Consider the following 21,442-nt stretch of genomic DNA (forward strand, 5'->3'; position numbering starts at 1 on the left):
AAAAAAAAAAGAAAAGAAAAGAATTTTTTTTTAAAAAAGAAAACACCTAAGAAAAATGTAAAAAAATATATATATATATATATTAGATAAACTAGTAAAAAATCGTTAAAAAAGAAAAAGGTAACAGTTAAAAAAAAAAAAAAATTTTACCCGAAGGCGAGAAAAAAAAAAAAATGAAAAAGAAAAAATTAAATTAACTGCAAGACTAAAAAAAATCACAGGAAAAAAGCCATGAGTTCCGTGCTTGGCTTTCTCCTCCTCTGGAATTCTGCTGCTCTCCTTGGTATTGAAACCGCACTCCTTGGTAGGTGAACTTGGTCTCGGCTGGATTTCTTGTTGATCTTCTGGGGGAGGGGCCTGTTGTAGTGATTCTCAAGTGTCTTTGCCCCAGGCGGAATTACACCGCCCTTACCCGGGGCCGGGGTGAGTAATCCGCTCGGGTTTGCTTTCAGGAGCTTTTGTTCCCTGAGCGCTTTCCGTAGAGTTCCAGAGGACGGGAATACAAATGGCGGCCTCCTGGTCTCCGGCCCGGAGGAGCCGAGAGCCCAGGGCCCCACTCCTCAGTGCGCCCTCAGAGAACAGCGCCCAGTTACTCCCGTCTGCCTGACCTCCGGCCGCGCTCCGAGCTCACCGAGCCTGCGACCGGTTCAAGGTAACACGGAGCTGCGAGCTTACTGTCGGCTCTGTCTCTGTAGCCGGCTTTCCCGTTCCAATACCCGCAAGCTCTGCGACACTCAGACACCCCCGATCCTTCTGTGACCCTGCGGGACCTGAGGCCACGCTGACCCCGCGTGGGCTTCGCCCCGGTTTAGCCTCTGGAGCGATGTCCCTCAGCGGAACAGACTTTTAAAAGTCCTGATTTTGTGCGCGGTTGCTCCGCCGCTTGCCGGGAGCCGGCCCCTCCCCCCGGGGTCTATCTTCCCGTCGCTTTGGATTCACTTCTCCGCCGGTCCTACCTTTCAGAAAGTGGTTGTTTTTCTGTTTCCAGAATTGCTGTTCTTCTTCTCTTCGATCTGCCGATGGATTTTCAGGTGTTTGCAATCTTTAGATAAGCTATCTAGCTGATCTCCGGCTAGCTGAAGCAGTCTCAGCTTGCTACTTCTCCGCCATCTTGACTCCTCCCGGAAGCTTTTTCTTCTTCTCTTCCCCTGTGTTGAGGCCCATGTGGGAGAGTCAGGATGCTGATCTACCTCTCCGAGTTCTGCTGACCAACTCTATTTATGTTTATTTTTGATTTTTTAAATTTCTCTTGTGATTTTTCATTTAATTCATTAGTGTTTTTTTTAATTTTTAATTTTTTATAAACATGTATTTTTATCCCCAGGAGTACAGGTCTGTGAATCACCAGGTTTACACACTGCACACCACTCAACATAGCACAGACCCTCCCCAGTGTCCATAACCCCACCCCCCTTACCTAAACCCCCCTCCCCCCAGCAACCCTCAGTTTGTTTTGTGAGATTAAGAGTCACTTATGGTTTGTCTCCCTCCCAATCCCATCTTGTTTCATTTATTCTTCTCCTACCCACTTAAACCCTCTTTTTTGCATCTCCACTTTCTGATATCAGGGAGATCATATTATAGTTGTCTTTCTCCAATTTACTTATTTCGTTAAGCATGATACCCTCTAGCTCCATCCATGTTGCCACAAATGGCAAGATTTCATTTCTTTTGATGGCTGCATAGTATTCCATTGTGTATATATACCACTTCTTCTTTATCTATTCATCTGTTGATGGACATCTAGGTTATTTCCATAGTTTGGCTATTGCGGAAATTGCCGCTATAAGCATTCAGGTGCACATGCCCCTTTGGAATACTACGATTGTACCTGTAGGGTAAATACCCAGTAGTGCAATTGCTGGGTCATACGGTAGTTATATTTTCAACATATTATGGAACCTCCATGCTGTTTTCCAGAGTGGTTGCACCAGCTTGCATTCTCACCAAAAGTGTAGGAGGGTTCCCCCTTTCTCCGCATCCTCGCCAGCATCTGTCATTTCCTGACTTGTTAATTTTAGCCATTCTGACTGGTGTGAGGTGATATCTCATTGTGGTTTTGATTTGTATTTCCCTGATGCCGAGTGATATGGAACACTTTTTCATGTATCTGTTAGCCATCTGGATGTCTTCTTTGCAGAAATGTCTGTTCATGTCTTCTGCCCATTTCTTGATTGGATTATTTGTTCTTTGGGTGTTGAGTTTGCTAAGCTCTTTATAGATTTTGGACACTAGTCCTTTATCTGATATGTCGTTTGCAAATATCTTCTCCCATTCTGTCAGTTGTCTTTTGGTTATGTTAAATGTTTCCTTTGCTGTGCAAAAGCTTTTGAACTTGATAAAATCTCAATAGTTCATTTTGCCCTTACTTCTGTTGCCTTTGGTGATGTTCCTAGGAAGATGTTGCTGTGGCTGAGGTCAAAGAGGTTGCTGCCTTTGTTCTCCTCAAGGATTTTGATGGATTCCTTTCTCACATTGAGGTCCTTCATCCATTTTGAGTCTATTTGTGTGTGTGGTGTAAGGAAATGGCCCAATTTCATTTCTCTGCATGTGGCTGTCCAATTTTCCCAGCACCATTTATTGAAGAGGCTGTCTTTTTTCCATTGGACATTCTTTCCTGCTTTGTCGAAGATTAGTTGACCATAGAGTTGAGAGTCTATTTCTGGGCTCTCTATTCTGTTCCATTGATCTATGGGTCTGTTTTTGTGCCAGTACCATGCTGTCTTGATGATGACAGCTTTGTAATAGAGCTTGAAGTCCGGAATTGTGATGCCACCAACTTTGGCTTTCTTTTTCAATATTCCTTTGGCTCTTCGAGGTCTTTTTTGGTTCCATATAAATTTTAGCATTATTTGTTCCATTTCTTTGAAAAAAATGGGTGGGATTTTGATAGGGGTTGCACTAAATATGTAGATTGCTTTAGGTAGAATAGACATTTTCAGAATATTCTTCCAATCCAGGAGCATGGATCATTTTTCCATTTCTTTGTGTCTTCCTCAATTTCTTTCATGAGTACTTTATGGTTTTCTGAGTATAGGTTCTTTGCCTCTTTGGTTATGTTTATTCCTAGGTATCTTGTGATTTTCAGTGCAATTGTAAATGGGATTGACTCCTTAATTTCTCTTTCTTCTTTCTTTTTGGTGAAAAGAAATGCAACGGATTTCTGAGCATTCATTTTATATCCTGATACTTTACTGAATTCCTGTACAAGTTCTAGCAGTTTTGGAGTGCAGTCTTTTAGGTTTTCCACATATAGGATCATATCATCTGCAAAGAGTGATAGTTTGACTTCTTCTTTGCCAATTTGAATGCCTTTAATTTCCTTTTGTTGTCTGATTGCTGAGGCTAGGACTTCTAGTACTATGTTGAATAGCAGTGGTAATCATGGACATCCCTGCCGTGTTCCTGACCTTAGCGGAGAAGTTTTCACTTTTTCTCCATTGAGAATGATATTTGCAGTGGATTTTTCATAGATGGCTTTTATGATATTGAGGTATGTGCCCTCTATCCCTACACTTTGAAGAGTTTTGATCAGGAAGGGATGCCGTACTTTGTCAAATGCTTTTTCAGCATGTATTGAGAGTATCATATTGTTCTTGTTCTTTCTTTTATTGATGTGCTGTATCACATTGATTAATTTGCGGATGTTGAAACAACCTTGCAGCCCTGGCATAAATCCCACTTGGTGTGGTGAATAATCCTTTTAATGTACTGTTGAATCCTATTGGCTAGTATTTTGGTAAGAATTTTTGCATCTGTGTTCATCAAGGATATTGGTCTGTAGTTCTATATTTTGATGGGATCCTTGTCTGGTTTTGGGATCAAGGTGATGTTGGCCTCATAAAATGAGTTTGGAAGTTTTCCTTCCATTTCTATTTTTTGGAACAGTTTCAGGAGAATAGGAATTACTTCTTCTTTAAATGTTTGGTAGAATTCCCCCGAGAAGCCGTCTGGCCCTGGGCTTTTGTTTGTTTGGAGATTTTTGATGACTGCTTTGATCTCCTTACCTGTTATGGGTCTGTTCAGGCTTTCTATTTCTTCATGGTTCAGTTGTGGTAGTTTATATGTTTCTAGGAATGCATCCATTTCTTCCAGATTGTCAAATTTATTGCCGTAGAGTTGCTCATAGTATGTTCTTATAATAGTTTGTATTTCCTTGGTGTTAGTTGTGATCTCTCCTCTTTCATTCATGATTTTATTTATTTGGGTCCTTTCTCTTTTCTTTTTGATAAGTCGGGCCAGGGGTTTATCAATTTTATTAATTCTTTCAAAGAACCAGCTCCTAGTTTCGTTGATTTGTTCTATTGTTTTTTTGGTTTCTATTTCATTGATTTCTGCTCTGATCTTTATGATTTCTCTTCTCCTGCTGGGCTTAGGGTTTCTTTCTTGTTCTTTCTCCAGCTCCTTTAGGTGTAGGGTTAGGTTGTGTACCTGAGACCTTTCTTGTTTCTTGAGAAAGGCTTGTACCGCTATATATTTTCCTCTCAGGACTGCCTTTGTTGTGTCCCACAGATTTTGAACCGTTGTATTTTCATTATCATTTGTTTCCATGATTTTTTTCAATTCTTCTTTAATTTCCCGGTTGACCCATTCATTCTTTAGAAGGATACTGTTTAGTCTCCATGTATTTGGGTTCTTTCCAAACTTCCTTTTGTGGTTGAGTTCTAGCTTTAGAGCATTGTGGTCTGAAAATATGCAGGGAATGATCCCAATCTTTTGATACCGGTTGAGTCCTGATTTAGGACCGAGGATGTGATCTATTCTGGAGAATGTTCCATGTGCACTAGAGAAGAATGTGTATTCTGTTGCTTTGGGATGAAATATTCTGAATATATCTGTGATGTCCATCTGGTCCAGTGTGTCATTTAAGGCCTTTATTTCCTTGCTGATCTTTTGCTTGGATGACCTGTCCATTTCAGTGAGGGGAGTGTTAAAGTCCCCTACTATTATTGTATTGTTGTTGATGTGTTTCTTTGATTTTGTTATTAATTGGTTTATATAGTTGGCTGCTCCCACGTTGGGGGCATAGATATTTAAAATTGTTAAATCTTGTTGGACAGACCCTTTGAGTATGATATAGTGTCCTTCCTCATCTCTTATTACAGTCTTTGGCTTAAAATCTAATTGATCTGATATAAGGATTGCCACTCCTGCTTTCTTCTGATGTCCATTAGCATGGTAAATTCTTTTCCACCCCCTCACTTTAAATCTGGAGGTGTCTTCGGGCTTAAAATGTGTTTCTTGGAGGCAACATATAGATGGGTTTTGTTTTTTTATCCATTCTGATACCCTGTGTCTTTTGACAGGGGCATTTAGCCCATTCACATTCAGGGTAACTATTGAGAGATATGAATTTAGTGCCATTGTATTGCCTGTAAGGTGACTGTTACTGTATATGGTCTCTGTTCCTTTCTGATCTACCACTTGTAGGCTCTCTCTTTGCTTAGAGGACCCCTTTCAATATTTCCTGTAGAGCTGGTTTGGTATTTGCAAATTCTTTCAGTTGTTGTTTGTCCTGGAAGCTTTTAATCTCTCCTTCTATTTTCAATGATAGCCTAGCTGGATATAGTATTCTTGGCTGCATGTTTTTCTCGTTTAGTGCTCTGAAAATATCATGCCAGCTCTTTCTGGCCTGCCAGGTCTCTGTGGATAAGTCAGCTGCCAATCTAATATTTTTACCATTGTATGTTACAGACTTCTTTTCCCGGGCTGCTTTCAGGATTTTCTCTTTGTCATTGAGACTTGTAAATTTTACTATTAGGTGACGGGGTGTGGGCCTATTCTTATTGATTTTGAGGGGCATTCTCTGAACCTCCTGAATTTTGATGCTCGTTCCCTTTGCCATATTGGGGAAATTCTCCCCAATAATTCTCTCCAGTATACCTTCTGCTCCCCTCTCACTTTCTTCTTCTGGAATCCCAATTATTCTAATGTTGTTTCGTCTTATGGTGTCACTTATTTCTCGAATTCTCCCCTCGTGGTCCAGTAGCTGTTTGTCCCTCTTTTGCTCAGCTTCTTTATTCTCTGTCATTTGGTCTTCTATATCACTAATTCTTTCTTCTGCCTCATTTATCCTAGCAGTGAGAGCCTCCATTTTTGATTGCACCTCATTAATAGCTTTTTTGATTTCAACTTGGTTAGATTTTAGTTCTTTTATTTCTCCAGAAAGGGCTTTTATATCTCTCGAGAGGGTTTCTCTAATATCTTCCATGCCTTTTTCGAGCCCGGCTAGAACCTTGAGAATTGTCATTCTGAACTCTAGATCTGACATATTACCGATGTCTGTATTGATTAGGTCCCTAGCCTTCGGTACTGCCTCTTGTTCTTTTTTTTGTGGTGAATTTTTACGTCTTGTCATTTTGTCCAGATAAGAGTAAATGAAGGGGCAAGTAAAATACTAAAAGGGTGGCAACAACCCCAGGAAAATATGCTTTAGCCAAATTAGAAGAGATCCAAAATCGTGAGTGGGGAGAAAGGGGATAAAAAGAGGTTCAAAAAGGAAGAAAGAAAAAAGAAAAAAAAAAAAAAAAAGAAAAGAAAAGAATTTTTTTTTAAAAAAGAAAACACCTAAGAAAAATGTAAAAAAATATATATATATATATATTAGATAAACTAGTAAAAAATCGTTAAAAAAGAAAAAGGTAACAGTTAAAAAAAAAAAAATTTTACCCGAAGGCGAGAAAAAAAAAAAAATGAAAAAGAAAAAATTAAATTAACTGCAAGACTAAAAAAAATCACAGGAAAAAAGCCATGAGTTCCGTGCTTGGCTTTCTCCTCCTCTGGAATTCTGCTGCTCTCCTTGGTATTGAAACCGCACTCCTTGGTAGGTGAACTTGGTCTCGGCTGGATTTCTTGTTGATCTTCTGGGGGAGGGGCCTGTTGTAGTGATTCTCAAGTGTCTTTGCCCCAGGCGGAATTACACCGCCCTTACCCGGGGCCGGGGTGAGTAATCCGCTCGGGTTTGCTTTCAGGAGCTTTTGTTCCCTGAGCGCTTTCCGTAGAGTTCCAGAGGACGGGAATACAAATGGCGGCCTCCTGGTCTCCGGCCCGGAGGAGCCGAGAGCCCAGGGCCCCACTCCTCAGTGCGCCCTCAGAGAACAGCGCCCAGTTACTCCCGTCTGCCTGACCTCCGGCCGCGCTCCGAGCTCACCGAGCCTGCGACCGGTTCAAGGTAACACGGAGCTGCGAGCTTACTGTCGGCTCTGTCTCTGTAGCCGGCTTTCCCGTTCCAATACCCGCAAGCTCTGCGACACTCAGACACCCCCGATCCTTCTGTGACCCTGCGGGACCTGAGGCCACGCTGACCCCGCGTGGGCTTCGCCCCGGTTTAGCCTCTGGAGCGATGTCCCTCAGCGGAACAGACTTTTAAAAGTCCTGATTTTGTGCGCGGTTGCTCCGCCGCTTGCCGGGAGCCGGCCCCTCCCCCCGGGGTCTATCTTCCCGTCGCTTTGGATTCACTTCTCCGCCGGTCCTACCTTTCAGAAAGTGGTTGTTTTTCTGTTTCCAGAATTGCTGTTCTTCTTCTCTTCGATCTGCCGATGGATTTTCAGGTGTTTGCAATCTTTAGATAAGCTATCTAGCTGATCTCCGGCTAGCTGAAGCAGTCTCAGCTTGCTACTTCTCCGCCATCTTGACTCCTCCCGGAAGCTTTTTCTTCTTCTCTTCCCCTGTGTTGAGGCCCATGTGGGAGAGTCAGGATGCTGATCTACCTCTCCGAGTTCTGCTGACCAACTCTATTTATGTTTATTTTTGATTTTTTAAATTTCTCTTGTGATTTTTCATTTAATTCATTAGTGTTTTTTTTAATTTTTAATTTTTTATAAACATGTATTTTTATCCCCAGGAGTACAGGTCTGTGAATCACCAGGTTTACACACTGCACACCACTCAACATAGCACAGACCCTCCCCAGTGTCCATAACCCCACCCCCCTTACCTAAACCCCCCTCCCCCCAGCAACCCTCAGTTTGTTTTGTGAGATTAAGAGTCACTTATGGTTTGTCTCCCTCCCAATCCCATCTTGTTTCATTTATTCTTCTCCTACCCACTTAAACCCTCTTTTTTGCATCTCCACTTTCTGATATCAGGGAGATCATATTATAGTTGTCTTTCTCCAATTTACTTATTTCGTTAAGCATGATACCCTCTAGCTCCATCCATGTTGCCACAAATGGCAAGATTTCATTTCTTTTGATGGCTGCATAGTATTCCATTGTGTATATATACCACTTCTTCTTTATCTATTCATCTGTTGATGGACATCTAGGTTATTTCCATAGTTTGGCTATTGCGGAAATTGCCGCTATAAGCATTCAGGTGCACATGCCCCTTTGGAATACTACGATTGTACCTGTAGGGTAAATACCCAGTAGTGCAATTGCTGGGTCATACGGTAGTTATATTTTCAACATATTATGGAACCTCCATGCTGTTTTCCAGAGTGGTTGCACCAGCTTGCATTCTCACCAAAAGTGTAGGAGGGTTCCCCCTTTCTCCGCATCCTCGCCAGCATCTGTCATTTCCTGACTTGTTAATTTTAGCCATTCTGACTGGTGTGAGGTGATATCTCATTGTGGTTTTGATTTGTATTTCCCTGATGCCGAGTGATATGGAACACTTTTTCATGTATCTGTTAGCCATCTGGATGTCTTCTTTGCAGAAATGTCTGTTCATGTCTTCTGCCCATTTCTTGATTGGATTATTTGTTCTTTGGGTGTTGAGTTTGCTAAGCTCTTTATAGATTTTGGACACTAGTCCTTTATCTGATATGTCGTTTGCAAATATCTTCTCCCATTCTGTCAGTTGTCTTTTGGTTATGTTAAATGTTTCCTTTGCTGTGCAAAAGCTTTTGAACTTGATAAAATCTCAATAGTTCATTTTGCCCTTACTTCTGTTGCCTTTGGTGATGTTCCTAGGAAGATGTTGCTGTGGCTGAGGTCAAAGAGGTTGCTGCCTTTGTTCTCCTCAAGGATTTTGATGGATTCCTTTCTCACATTGAGGTCCTTCATCCATTTTGAGTCTATTTGTGTGTGTGGTGTAAGGAAATGGCCCAATTTCATTTCTCTGCATGTGGCTGTCCAATTTTCCCAGCACCATTTATTGAAGAGGCTGTCTTTTTTCCATTGGACATTCTTTCCTGCTTTGTCGAAGATTAGTTGACCATAGAGTTGAGAGTCTATTTCTGGGCTCTCTATTCTGTTCCATTGATCTATGGGTCTGTTTTTGTGCCAGTACCATGCTGTCTTGATGATGACAGCTTTGTAATAGAGCTTGAAGTCCGGAATTGTGATGCCACCAACTTTGGCTTTCTTTTTCAATATTCCTTTGGCTCTTCGAGGTCTTTTTTGGTTCCATATAAATTTTAGCATTATTTGTTCCATTTCTTTGAAAAAAATGGGTGGGATTTTGATAGGGGTTGCACTAAATATGTAGATTGCTTTAGGTAGAATAGACATTTTCAGAATATTCTTCCAATCCAGGAGCATGGATCATTTTTCCATTTCTTTGTGTCTTCCTCAATTTCTTTCATGAGTACTTTATGGTTTTCTGAGTATAGGTTCTTTGCCTCTTTGGTTATGTTTATTCCTAGGTATCTTGTGATTTTCAGTGCAATTGTAAATGGGATTGACTCCTTAATTTCTCTTTCTTCTTTCTTTTTGGTGAAAAGAAATGCAACGGATTTCTGAGCATTCATTTTATATCCTGATACTTTACTGAATTCCTGTACAAGTTCTAGCAGTTTTGGAGTGCAGTCTTTTAGGTTTTCCACATATAGGATCATATCATCTGCAAAGAGTGATAGTTTGACTTCTTCTTTGCCGATTTGAATGCCTTTAATTTCCTTTTGTTGTCTGATTGCTGAGGCTAGGACTTCTAGTACTATGTTGAATAGCAGTGGTAATCATGGACATCCCTGCCGTGTTCCTGACCTTAGCGGAGAAGTTTTCACTTTTTCTCCATTGAGAATGATATTTGCAGTGGATTTTTCATAGATGGCTTTTATGATATTGAGGTATGTGCCCTCTATCCCTACACTTTGAAGAGTTTTGATCAGGAAGGGATGCCGTACTTTGTCAAATGCTTTTTCAGCATGTATTGAGAGTATCATATTGTTCTTGTTCTTTCTTTTATTGATGTGCTGTATCACATTGATTAATTTGCGGATGTTGAAACAACCTTGCAGCCCTGGCATAAATCCCACTTGGTGTGGTGAATAATCCTTTTAATGTACTGTTGAATCCTATTGGCTAGTATTTTGGTAAGAATTTTTGCATCTGTGTTCATCAAGGATATTGGTCTGTAGTTCTATATTTTGATGGGATCCTTGTCTGGTTTTGGGATCAAGGTGATGTTGGCCTCATAAAATGAGTTTGGAAGTTTTCCTTCCATTTCTATTTTTTGGAACAGTTTCAGGAGAATAGGAATTACTTCTTCTTTAAATGTTTGGTAGAATTCCCCCGAGAAGCCGTCTGGCCCTGGGCTTTTGTTTGTTTGGAGATTTTTGATGACTGCTTTGATCTCCTTACCTGTTATGGGTCTGTTCAGGCTTTCTATTTCTTCCTGGTTCAGTTGTGGTAGTTTATATGTCTCTAGGAATGCATCCATTTCTTCCAGACTGTCAAATTTGTTGGCGTAGAGTTGCTCATAGTATGTTCTTATAATAGTTTGTATTTCTTTGGTGTTAGTTGTGACCTCTCCTCTTTCATTCATGATTTTATTTATTTGGGTCCTTTCTCTTTTCTTTTTGATAAGTCTGGCCAGGGGCTTATCAATCTTATTAAATCTTTCAAAGAACCAGCTCCTAGTTTCTTTGATTTGTTCTATTGTTTTTTTGATTCCTATTTCATTGATTTCTGCTCTGATCTTTATGATTTCTCTTCTCCTGCTGGGTTTAGGCTTTCCTTGTTGTTCTTTCTCCATCTCCTTTAGGTGTAGGGTTAGGTTGTGTACCTGAGACCTTTCTTGTTTCTTGAGAAAGGCTTGTACCACTATATATTTTCCTCTCAGGACTGCCTTTGCTGTGTCCCACAGATTTTGAACCATTGTGTTTTCATTATCATTTGTTTCCATGAATTTTTTCAAATATTCTTTAATTTCCTGGTGACCCATTCATTCTTTAGAAGGATGCTGTTTAGTTTCCATGTATTTGTGTTCTTTCCAAATTTCTTCCTGTGATTGAGTTCTAGCTTCAGAGCATTGTGGTCTGAAAATATGCAGGGAATGATCCCAATCTTTTGATACCTGTGAGACCTGATTTAGGACCAAGGATGTCATCTATTCTGGAGAATGTTCCATGTGCACTAGAGAAGAATGTGTATTCTGTTGCTTTATAATGAAATGTTCTGAATATACCTGTGATGTCCATCTGGTCCAGTGTGTCATTTAAGCCTTTATTTCCTTGTTGATCTTTTGTTTGGATGATCTGTCCATTTCAGTGAGGGGAGTATTAAAGTCCCTTACTATTTTTGTATTATTGTCGACGTGTTTCTTTGATTTTGTTATTATTTGGTTGATGTAGTTGGCTGCTCCTACGTTGGGGGCATAGATACTTAAAATTGTTAGGTCTTCTTGTTGGACAGATACTTTGAGTATGATATAGTGTCCTTCCTCATCTCTTATTATAGTCTTTGGCTTAAAATCTAATTGATCTGATATAAGGATTGCCACTCCTGCTTTCTTCTGATGTCCATTAGCATGGTAAATTCTTTTCCACCCCCTCACTTTAAATCTGGAGGTGTCTTCGGGTCTACAATGAGTTTCTTGTAGGCAATATATAGATGGGTTTTGTTTTTTTATCCATTCTGATACCCTGTGTCTTTTGATTGGGGTATTGAGCCCATTAACATTCAGGGTAAATATTGAGAGAGATGAATTTAGTGCCATTGTATTGCCTGTAAGATGACTGTTACTGTATGTTGTCTCCGTTCCTTTCTGATCTACTACTTTTAGGCTCTCTCTTTGCTTAGAGAACCCCTTTCAATATTTCCTGTAGAGCTGGTTTAGTGTTTGCAAATTCTTTCAGTTTTTGTTTGTCCTGGAAGCTTTTAATCTCTACTCCTATTTTCAATGATAGCCTAGCTGGATATAGTATTCTTGGCTGCATGTTTTTCTCATTTAGTGCTCTGAATATATCATGCCAGCTCTTTCTGGCCTGCCAGGTCTCTGTGGATAAGTCTGCTCCCAATGTAAAAATCAGTAAAGGGACTCACAAAATAAAAGGATGTAAAGTATGACACTATTACTTAAAAAAAAAGGTATGGAGGAGAGAAGTTAAGAATTGGTTCAAATTCAACCAAATATCAACTTAGTATAGACTGCCATATACAGAAGATCTTATATACAATCCAAATGTTAACCAAAATTCAAAAACCAGCAATAGATACGCAAAAAATACAGAGAAAGGAATCCAGGTATAATCACTAAAGAAAGCCAACTAATATTGAGAGAAGAGAGCAAGGGAAGAAAGGAATGGAGAAAAACTACAAAAACAATGATAAAACAAGTAACAAAATGGCAACAAATACATACTTATCAATAATTACTTTGAATGTAAATAGAATAAATAATCTAAAGATATAGGGTGACAAAATGGACAAAAAAGAAGACCCAGCTATATGCTGCCTGTGAAAGGCTGATCTCAGACCTAAAGACACATGCAGATAGAAATTGAGGGGATGGAGAAGTATTTAACATACAAATGGATGTGAAAAGAAAGCCAGGGTAGCAATATTTATATCAGAAAAAACAGACTTTAAAATAAAGACTGTAATAAGAGACAAAGAAGAACATTAATCATTAAGGGGAGAATTAAAAAAGAAGACATAACCATTGTTTATACACCCAACGCTCCCAACGCGGGAGCATCAATACTTAAAGTAGCTAATAACAAACATAAAGGAAGTAATAGATAATAATAGTAGGGGTCTTTAACATCCAACTTGAAAATTCATTTCATGAGGTCTGCATTACCCTGATACCAAAACCAGATAAAGACATTACAAAAAGGGAGAACTACAGGTCACTGTCTCTGATGAAAAGAGATGCAAAAATTCTCAACAAATTATAACAAAATTAAATACAATAATATTTTAGTAAAATCATTCACTGGGATTTATTCCCAGAATAAAAAGGTGGTTCAATATTTGCAAATCAATCAATATGATACATCACATTGAGAAAAGATAAAAAACATATGATCACTTCAATGCAGAAAAAGCATTTGACAGAGAACAACATCCCTTCATGACTAAAATAGTCAAGAAAGTAGGTTTACAGGGAACATACCACAACATAATAAAGGCCATCTATGACAAACCCATAGTTAATATTATAGTGGGGAAAAACTAAAAGCTTTCCCCCTAAGACCGGGAAAGGACAAGGACGTCCACTCTCACCTCTTTTATTCAACACATTACTGGAAGTCCTAACTATAGCAATCAGACAACAAAAAGAAATAAAAGACATCCACACTGGTAAGGATAAAGTAAAACTTTGAGTATTTGCAGGTGACATAATATTCTATATTTCTCACCCATCAGAAAGGATGAATACCCACCATTTGCATCGACTTGGATAGAACTGGAGGGGATTATGCTAAGTGAAATAAGTCAAGCAGAGAAAGTTAATTATCATATGGTTTCACTCATATGTGGAACATAAGGAATAGCATGGAGGACCTTAGCAGAAGGGAGGGAAAACTGAATGGGGAAAAAATAAGGGGAGACAAACCATGAGAGACTCTGGACTCTGGGAACCAAACTGAGGGTTACAGAAGGGAGAGTGGTAGGGGGATGGAGTAACTGGGTGACAGGTATGAAGTAGGGCACCTATGTTGATGAACACTGGGTGTTATATGCCACTAATGAATCATGGAACACTACATCAAAAACAAATGATGTATTATATGTTAGCTAATTGAATATAAAAAAATCAGTAGAGTGAAAAATCATAACTTTTAGAAGTCTCCTACAGTGGGGGATGTGACTGGCTTAAAGGTGTTCAGGTGGAGAAGTTGGGCAGAATCCCAGGTGTGACAGCATGGTTGGAGGATCCCTGGGTTTATAAGAAGAATCAGTGATGCCTAACTGGCAGCAGGGAAGCCATTTGTGAAGAGGGAGTGTGGGTGCCCCCTTTGTGCTCTGTGTTGTCATAAACTGCAAACTGCTAGATGGTCATGTGACCCCTTTCCTGGGAAGGGATGAGCAAAATGCTGAAGCGTGGTGAGACAGTTCCCCCTCCCCCAGGAGGAAAAGCAGTGGTCCAAGCTGTAAGAGGCCATAAATTTTGAGTTTTGAAACTCAGTCATGTGACTGAGATAAAAACACTTACTCACAGGCCAGGTGAATACAGTTCTGATGGAAACTAGGGAGACAAGAGTACTGTTCTGTGAGGGCTTACTGAAGAGTGGAGGGCAAGAATTTTCAGCTTGGGGGCTAGAAGGTAGGGCATAGCCAGTATTCAATCCACCCACAAGTTCTGAGAGCCTTCAGGGAGCAAAACAGCACCACCTAGTTGAGTCTAGAGCTGCTTACACTAAATCCTGCTTCTCTTAGGATGGCAAGTGCTTTTCCACTAGGGTAAGTCAACCTGAGAATCAGCGGAACAGGCCCTCCTCCAGAAGAGCAGAACAAACAACTCACTCTCACCAAAATTCCTGTTAAGATGTTTTTTTTAATTTGACAGACAGAGATCACAAGCAGGCAGAGAGGCAGGCAGAGAGAGAGAAAGGGAAGCAGGCTCCCTATCAAGCAGAGAGCCCAACATGGGACTCGATCCCAGGACCCCAGGACCCTGAGATCACGACCCAAGCAGAAGGCAAAGGCCCAACCCACTGGGCCACTCAGGTGGTGCAAAATTACTGTTTATAGAGGGCTGGAAAGCTTTACCTCCTGGGGTAAACAATATACAGCATTCTTTGCATTTTCATTCTTTAGTCTTTTAGTATTATTTTTTCCATTATTTATTTTTTAAATTCTTTTTTAAATCTTTTATAATTAAAAATTTCATATGTAGCTTAGATATATTATTTTTTGTTTCCTTTCATTATATATATATATATATGTATATATATGTTTTTCTTTCTTTCATATATATATATATATATATATACAATGAAAGGAAATATATGTATATATATATATATATATATATATATATATATGTTTTTCTTTCTTTCTGACTTTGGGGTCTAGTTTCTTTCAACAAGTGGACCAAAACACATTCAGGATCTAATTCTAAGTTTTTGCTGTTTTCTATGTCTTTCTTCTTTTCTTTCCTGGACAAAATGGCACAATGGAGAAATTCACACCAAAAGAAAGAATAGGAGGCAGTACTCACTGCCAGGGATGAATACTGATATAAGAAAGATGTCTGAATAGAATTAAAAATAATTTTAAAGATACTAGCTTGGCTTGAAAAAAGCATACAAAATACTAGAGAATCCCTTACTATAGAGATAAAAAAACTAAAATCTAGTCAGGCTGAAATTTAAAAATGCTATTACCAAATTACAGTCCAAAGTGGACACCATACAAATGAGAATGAAAAAAGCAGAAGAGGAAGTCAGTGATGTAGAAGACAAAATGATGGAAAATAAGGAAGTTGCAAAGAAAAGGGAAAGAAAACCATTAAATCATGAAGGTAGACTAAGGGAATTCAATGAATCAACAAAGTGAAATAATATCCATATTATAGGAATGTTAAAAGATGAGGAGTGGTATAAAGGTGAAGAAGGTTTATTAGAACAAATTATAGCTGAAATTTTCCTAATCTGTGAAAGGAAACAGGCATTCAAGTCCAGGGAGCACAGAGAACCCGCACAAAATCAACAAAATAGGTCAACACTTCAACATATTATAGTGAAGCTTATAAACTACAAAGAGAAAATTCTGATGGCAGCTTGGGGAAAGAGGTCCTTAACACACAAGGGTAGACACAAAAGGCTGGCAAAAGACCTGTCCACAGAGAGCTGGCAGGCCAGAAAGGACTGGCATGACATATTCAGTGTGCTAAATGGGAAAAAATATGCAGCCAAAAATACTTTATCCAGGAAGAATGTCATTCAGAATAAAAGGGGAGATGAAGAGTTTCCAGGAAAATAAAAAACCAAAGGATTTTATATTTTTTAAAGATTTTATTTATGTACTAAAGAGAGAGCGCGCGTGCGCGCGCGAGAGAGAGAACGAGTGAGCATGTGTGGGGGAGGGGCATAGGGAGAAGGAAAAGCAGACTCCCTGTTGAGCAGGAAGCCTGACCAGGGCTCGAACTCAGGACATGGGACCATGATCAGAAGCAAAGGTAGATACTTAACCAACTGAGCCACCCAGGCACCCCCAAAACTAAAGGAATTTGTGAACACCAAATCAGTGCTGCAAGAAATATTAAAGGGGATCCTTTGAGCACAGAAAGAGCCCAGATAGGAACAGAGACATTCTACAGGGACAGTGACTTTATAGCTAATACAATGGAACTGTATTCATATCTTTCAATAATTAATCCAAATGTAAATGGCCCCAAAGCTCCAATCAAAAGAAACAGGGTATCAGAATGGATAAAATAAATAAGACCCATCAATAAGAGACTCACTTTAGACCCAAAGTCACCTCCAGATTGAAAGTGAGGGTGTGGAGAAAAATTTATCATTCTAATGGACATCAAAAGAAAGCTGGAGTAGTCATCCTTATATCACACAAACTGATTTTAAACAAAAGATTGTAGTAAGAGATGAAGAAGGACACTATATTATAATAAACAGTCTATCCAACAAGAAGATCTAACAAGTGTAAATATTTATGTCCCCAACTTGGGAGCTGACAAGTATATAAACCAATTAATAACAAAATCAAAGAAACACATTGATAATAATACAAAAATAGTAGGGAACATTAATACCTCACTCACAGCAATGGACAGATCATCTAAGCAGAAGATCAACAAGGAAATAAGGTCTTTGAATGACACACTGAAACAGGTAGACTTCACAGATATATTCAGAGAATTTCATCCTTAAGCAGGAGAACAAAATTTTTTCTTGAGTACATGGAACATTATCCAGAACAGATGACATATTGGGCCACAAATCAAGCCTCAACTGGTAGAAAAAAACTGAGCTTATAGCTTGCATATTTTCAGACCACAATGCTATGAAACTTGAAGTCAACCACAAGAAGAAATTTTGAAAGAGCACAAATGCATGGATGTTAATGAACATCCTACTAAAGAATGAATGGGTCAACCAGGAAATTAAAGAACAATTTAAAAATACATGGAAGCAAAAGAAAATGAAAACATGACAGTTCAGAACCTTTGGGATGCAGCCAAGGTGGTCCTAAGAAGGAAGTATATAGCAATACAGGCCTTTCTCAAGAAATACGAAAAGTCTCACATATACAACCTAACCTTACACCTAAAGGAGCTGGAAAAATAAAAACAAATAAAGCCTAAAACCAGCAGAAGAAAAATATTAAAGATTAGAGCAAAAATCAAAGATATAGAAATTAAAAAACAGTAGAACAGATCAACGAAATCAGGATCTTGTTCTTTCAAAGAATTAATAATATTGATAAACCCCTAGCCAGATTTATCAAATAGAAAAGAAAAAGGACCCAAATAAATGAAATCATGAATGAAAGAGGAAAGATCACAACCAATACTGAAGAAATATAATTATAAGAGCATATTATAAGCAATTATATGCCAACAAATTAGACAACCTGGAAAGTATGGATGCACTCCTAGAAACATATAAACTACCCAAACTGATACAGGAAGAAATAGAAAACCTGAACAGATCCATAACCAGGAAAGGAATTGAATCAATCATCAAAAATCTCCCAAGAAACAAGAGTCTAGGACCAGATGGCCTCCCAAGGGAATTCTACCAAAAAATTGAAAGAAGAATACCTATTCATCTGAAACTTTTCCAAAAAAGGAAAATAAAAAGGAAACTTCCAAACTCATTCTATGAGGCCAGCATTACCCTGATCCCCAAACCAGACTAAGACCTCACCAAAAAGGAGAATTACAGGGCAATATCCCTGATGAGCATGGATGCAAAAATTCTCACTAAGATACTAGCTATTTGGATCCAACAATACATTAAAAGGATCATTTACTGCAACCCGGTGGAATTTATTCCTGGGTTTCAGGGGTGGTTCAACATCCACAAATCAATCATAGTGATACAACATATTAATAAAAGAAAGGACAAGAACCCCATATGATCCTTTCAATAGATGCAGAAAAATCATTTGACAAAATACAGCATCCTCTCTTGATAAAGTCTCCAAAATGTAGAGACGGAGGGAACAAACCTCAACATCATAAAGGCATATACGAAAGACCCACAGTGTATATTATCCTCAATGGGAAAAACAGAGCTTTCCCCCTAGGGTCAGGAATATGACAGGGATGTCCACTGCCACCACTGTTGTCCAACATAGTACAGGAAGTCCTAGCCTCACCAATCAGACAATAAAAAGAAATAGAAGGCATCCAAACTGGCAAAGAATAAGTCGAACTTTTACTCTTCACAGACAACATGATAATCTATCTAGAGAACCCTAAAAACTACCCCCAAATTACTAAAACTGATACAGAAATTCAGTAAAGTTGTAAGATATAAAATCAACCCACAGAAGTCTGTTGCTTTTCTATACACTAACAATGGGACAGCAGACGGAGAAATCAAGGAATCAATCCCATTTACAACTGCACCAAAACCCATTGCATACCTAGGAATTAACCTAATCAAAGAGATAAAAGATCTGTACTCTGAAATTTATAGAATACTTAGGAAAGAAGTTCAGGAAAACACACACAAACACAAAAGGAAAAACATTCCATGCTCATGGATTGGAAAGATAAATATTGTTAAAATGTGTATGCTACACAAAGCAATCTGCACATCCAGTGCAATCCCTACCAAAATACTGCCAGCATTTTGTCCCAGCCAGGACAAACAATCTTAATATTTGTATGGAACCAGAAAAGACCCTAATTAGCTAAAGCAATGTTGAAAAAGAAAACCAAAGCTGGTGACATTAGAATTCCAGACTTCTAGCTCTATTACAAAGCTGTAATCATCAAGACAGTATGGTATGGGCATAAAAACAAACACATAGATCAATGGAACAGAATGGAGAACCCAGAAATGGATCTTCAACTCTATGGTCAATTAATGTTTGCTAAAGCAGGAAAGAATATCCATTGGAAAAAAGACAGTTTCTTCAACAAATGGTGCTGGGAATATTGGATAGCCACATGCAGAAGAATGAAACTTGACCACTTTCTCATACCATACATAAAAATAAACTCAAAATGGATGAAAAACCTACATGTCACACAGGAATACATCAAAATCCTAGAGAACACAGGTAGCAACTTCTTTGACCTTGGTCACAGCAACTTTTTGCTAGGCAGATCTCCAAAGACAACGAAAACAAAAGCAAAAGTGAACTATTGGAATTTCATCAAGATAAAAAGCTTTTGCACAGTAAAGGAAACAATCTACAAAACCAAAAGACAATAGACAGAATGGGAGAAGATGTTCAAAAATCACATCTCAGATAAAGGGTTAGTATCTGAGATCTATAAAGAAATTATCAAACTCAACACCCATAAACAATCTGTCAAGAAATGGGGAGAAGATATGAACAGACATTTCTCCAAAGAATACATGCAAATGACTATTGTGAAAAAATTTTGAACATCATTCAGCATTAGGGAAAGACAAATCAAAACCACAATGAGATATCACCTCACACTGGTCAGAATGGCTAAATTAACAACAGGAGAAACAACATATATTGATAATGATGCAGATAAAGGGGAACTTTCTTATACTACTGGAAGAATGCACAATGGCGCAGCTACTCTGGAAAACAGTATGGAGGTTCCTCAGAAAGTTAAAAATAGAACTACCCTACTACCCAGAAATTGTACTGCTAGGTATTATTCCAAGTGATACAAAAATATTGATTTTAAGGGGCACATGCACCCCAATGTTTGTAGCAGCAATGACCCCAATAGCCAAAATATGGAAAGAACTTAGATGTCCATTGATAGATGAATGGATAAAGACGATGTGGTGTACACACACACATAGAGGAATATTACTCAGCCATCCTAAAAAATGAAATCTTACCATTTGCAATGATGTGGATGGAACTAGAGAGTATTATGCTAAGCAAAATAAGTCAGAGAAAGACAAATACCAAGTGATTTCACACCATGTGTAATTTAAGAAACAAAACTGATGAAAATAGGGAAAGGGAGGGGAAAATAAGACAAAAATAGAAAGGGAAACATACCATAAGAGTCTCTTAACTATAGGAAATGAACTGAGGATTATTGGAGGGGAGGTGACTGGGAGATGGGGTAACTGGGTGATGGGCCTTAAGGAAGGCACTTAATGTAATGAGCACTGGGTGATATAAGCTATTAATGAACCACTAAATTTTACTCCTGAAGCAAATAACATATGTTAACTAAATTGAATTGAAATAAAAATTTTAAAAAATAATTATATCATTAATTCAAATAATGGTTTCTTAGTTTTCAATGTATCTATGGCCAGTGATTTTACAATAGATTATCCTTCTATATCTTTCTGCAGGAAGCCTTTCTCTGGATCTGTTGCCTGTCAGGTTCTTTCCAACTCTCTCCCCTGGCATTACACTATATTCCTTAATTTGCCTACCCTTAATTTGCCTTTATCACTAAGAGGACTTTTAAAAAATTACCTTGAATCTCTTCTCCTTAAATGAAGGCTATTTGTTTCTATTCTCATCTTCTTCTGTTCTTTGGGGGTTTTGTTTGTTTGTTTTTTGTTTGTATTTCTGCTTTCCTGTCTCTTTAGCCTTTGGGAAGTAACAAGGATTCTTACCTTCTGATTTGGCTGTTGTGGGAGTGTAAATATAGACTTCCAGTAGGTCCAGGTAAAGAACACAAAGATGGCATGGTAGAATATGAGGTAGATAACTGAAATTTAAAAGAAAAAAAATCAATGTTTATATTATCTTTTTTATCTATTTCTAGCAGTTCAAAAAGATGTAAAACTAAACAAATTTCTGTTATGTTTTATTACCAGGTATTTTCTAGTATTTTTTTAAATTATTTTTTTTATTTTTTATAAACATATATTTTTATCCCCAGGGGTACAGGTCTGTGAATCACCAGGTTTACACACTTCACAGCACTCACCAAAACACATACCCTCCCCAATGTCCATAATCCCACCCCCTTCTCCCAAACCCCCTCCCCCCAGCAACCCTCAGTTTGTTTTCTGAGATTAAGAGTCACTTATGGTTTGTCTCCCTCCCAATCCCATCTTGTTTCATTTATTCTTCTCCTACCCACTTAAGCCCCCATGTTGCATCACCACTTCCTCATATCAGGGAGATCATATGATAGTTGTCTTTCTCTGCTTGACTTATTTCGCTAA

At 38.6% G+C, this 21,442-nt stretch overlaps 1 protein-coding gene across 3 annotated transcripts in view; it reads right to left on the reverse strand.

Annotated features, from left to right (window-relative positions):
• ZDHHC15 (zinc finger DHHC-type palmitoyltransferase 15) overlaps window positions 1-21,442 on the reverse strand; it is a 209,889-nt gene that overhangs the window by 100,854 nt on the left and 87,593 nt on the right. For all 3 annotated transcript variants that reach the window (XM_059156695.1, XM_059156696.1, XM_059156694.1), the window contains exon 3: window positions 20,885-20,979. In XM_059156695.1, the coding sequence (XP_059012678.1) occupies window positions 20,885-20,979 (95 nt within the window). The remainder of the gene's footprint in view (window positions 1-20,884; window positions 20,980-21,442) is intronic.

This window comes from Mustela lutreola, chromosome X (assembly GCF_030435805.1).
Source record: "Mustela lutreola isolate mMusLut2 chromosome X, mMusLut2.pri, whole genome shotgun sequence".
In the NCBI taxonomy this organism is placed as follows: domain Eukaryota; kingdom Metazoa; phylum Chordata; class Mammalia; order Carnivora; family Mustelidae; genus Mustela; species Mustela lutreola.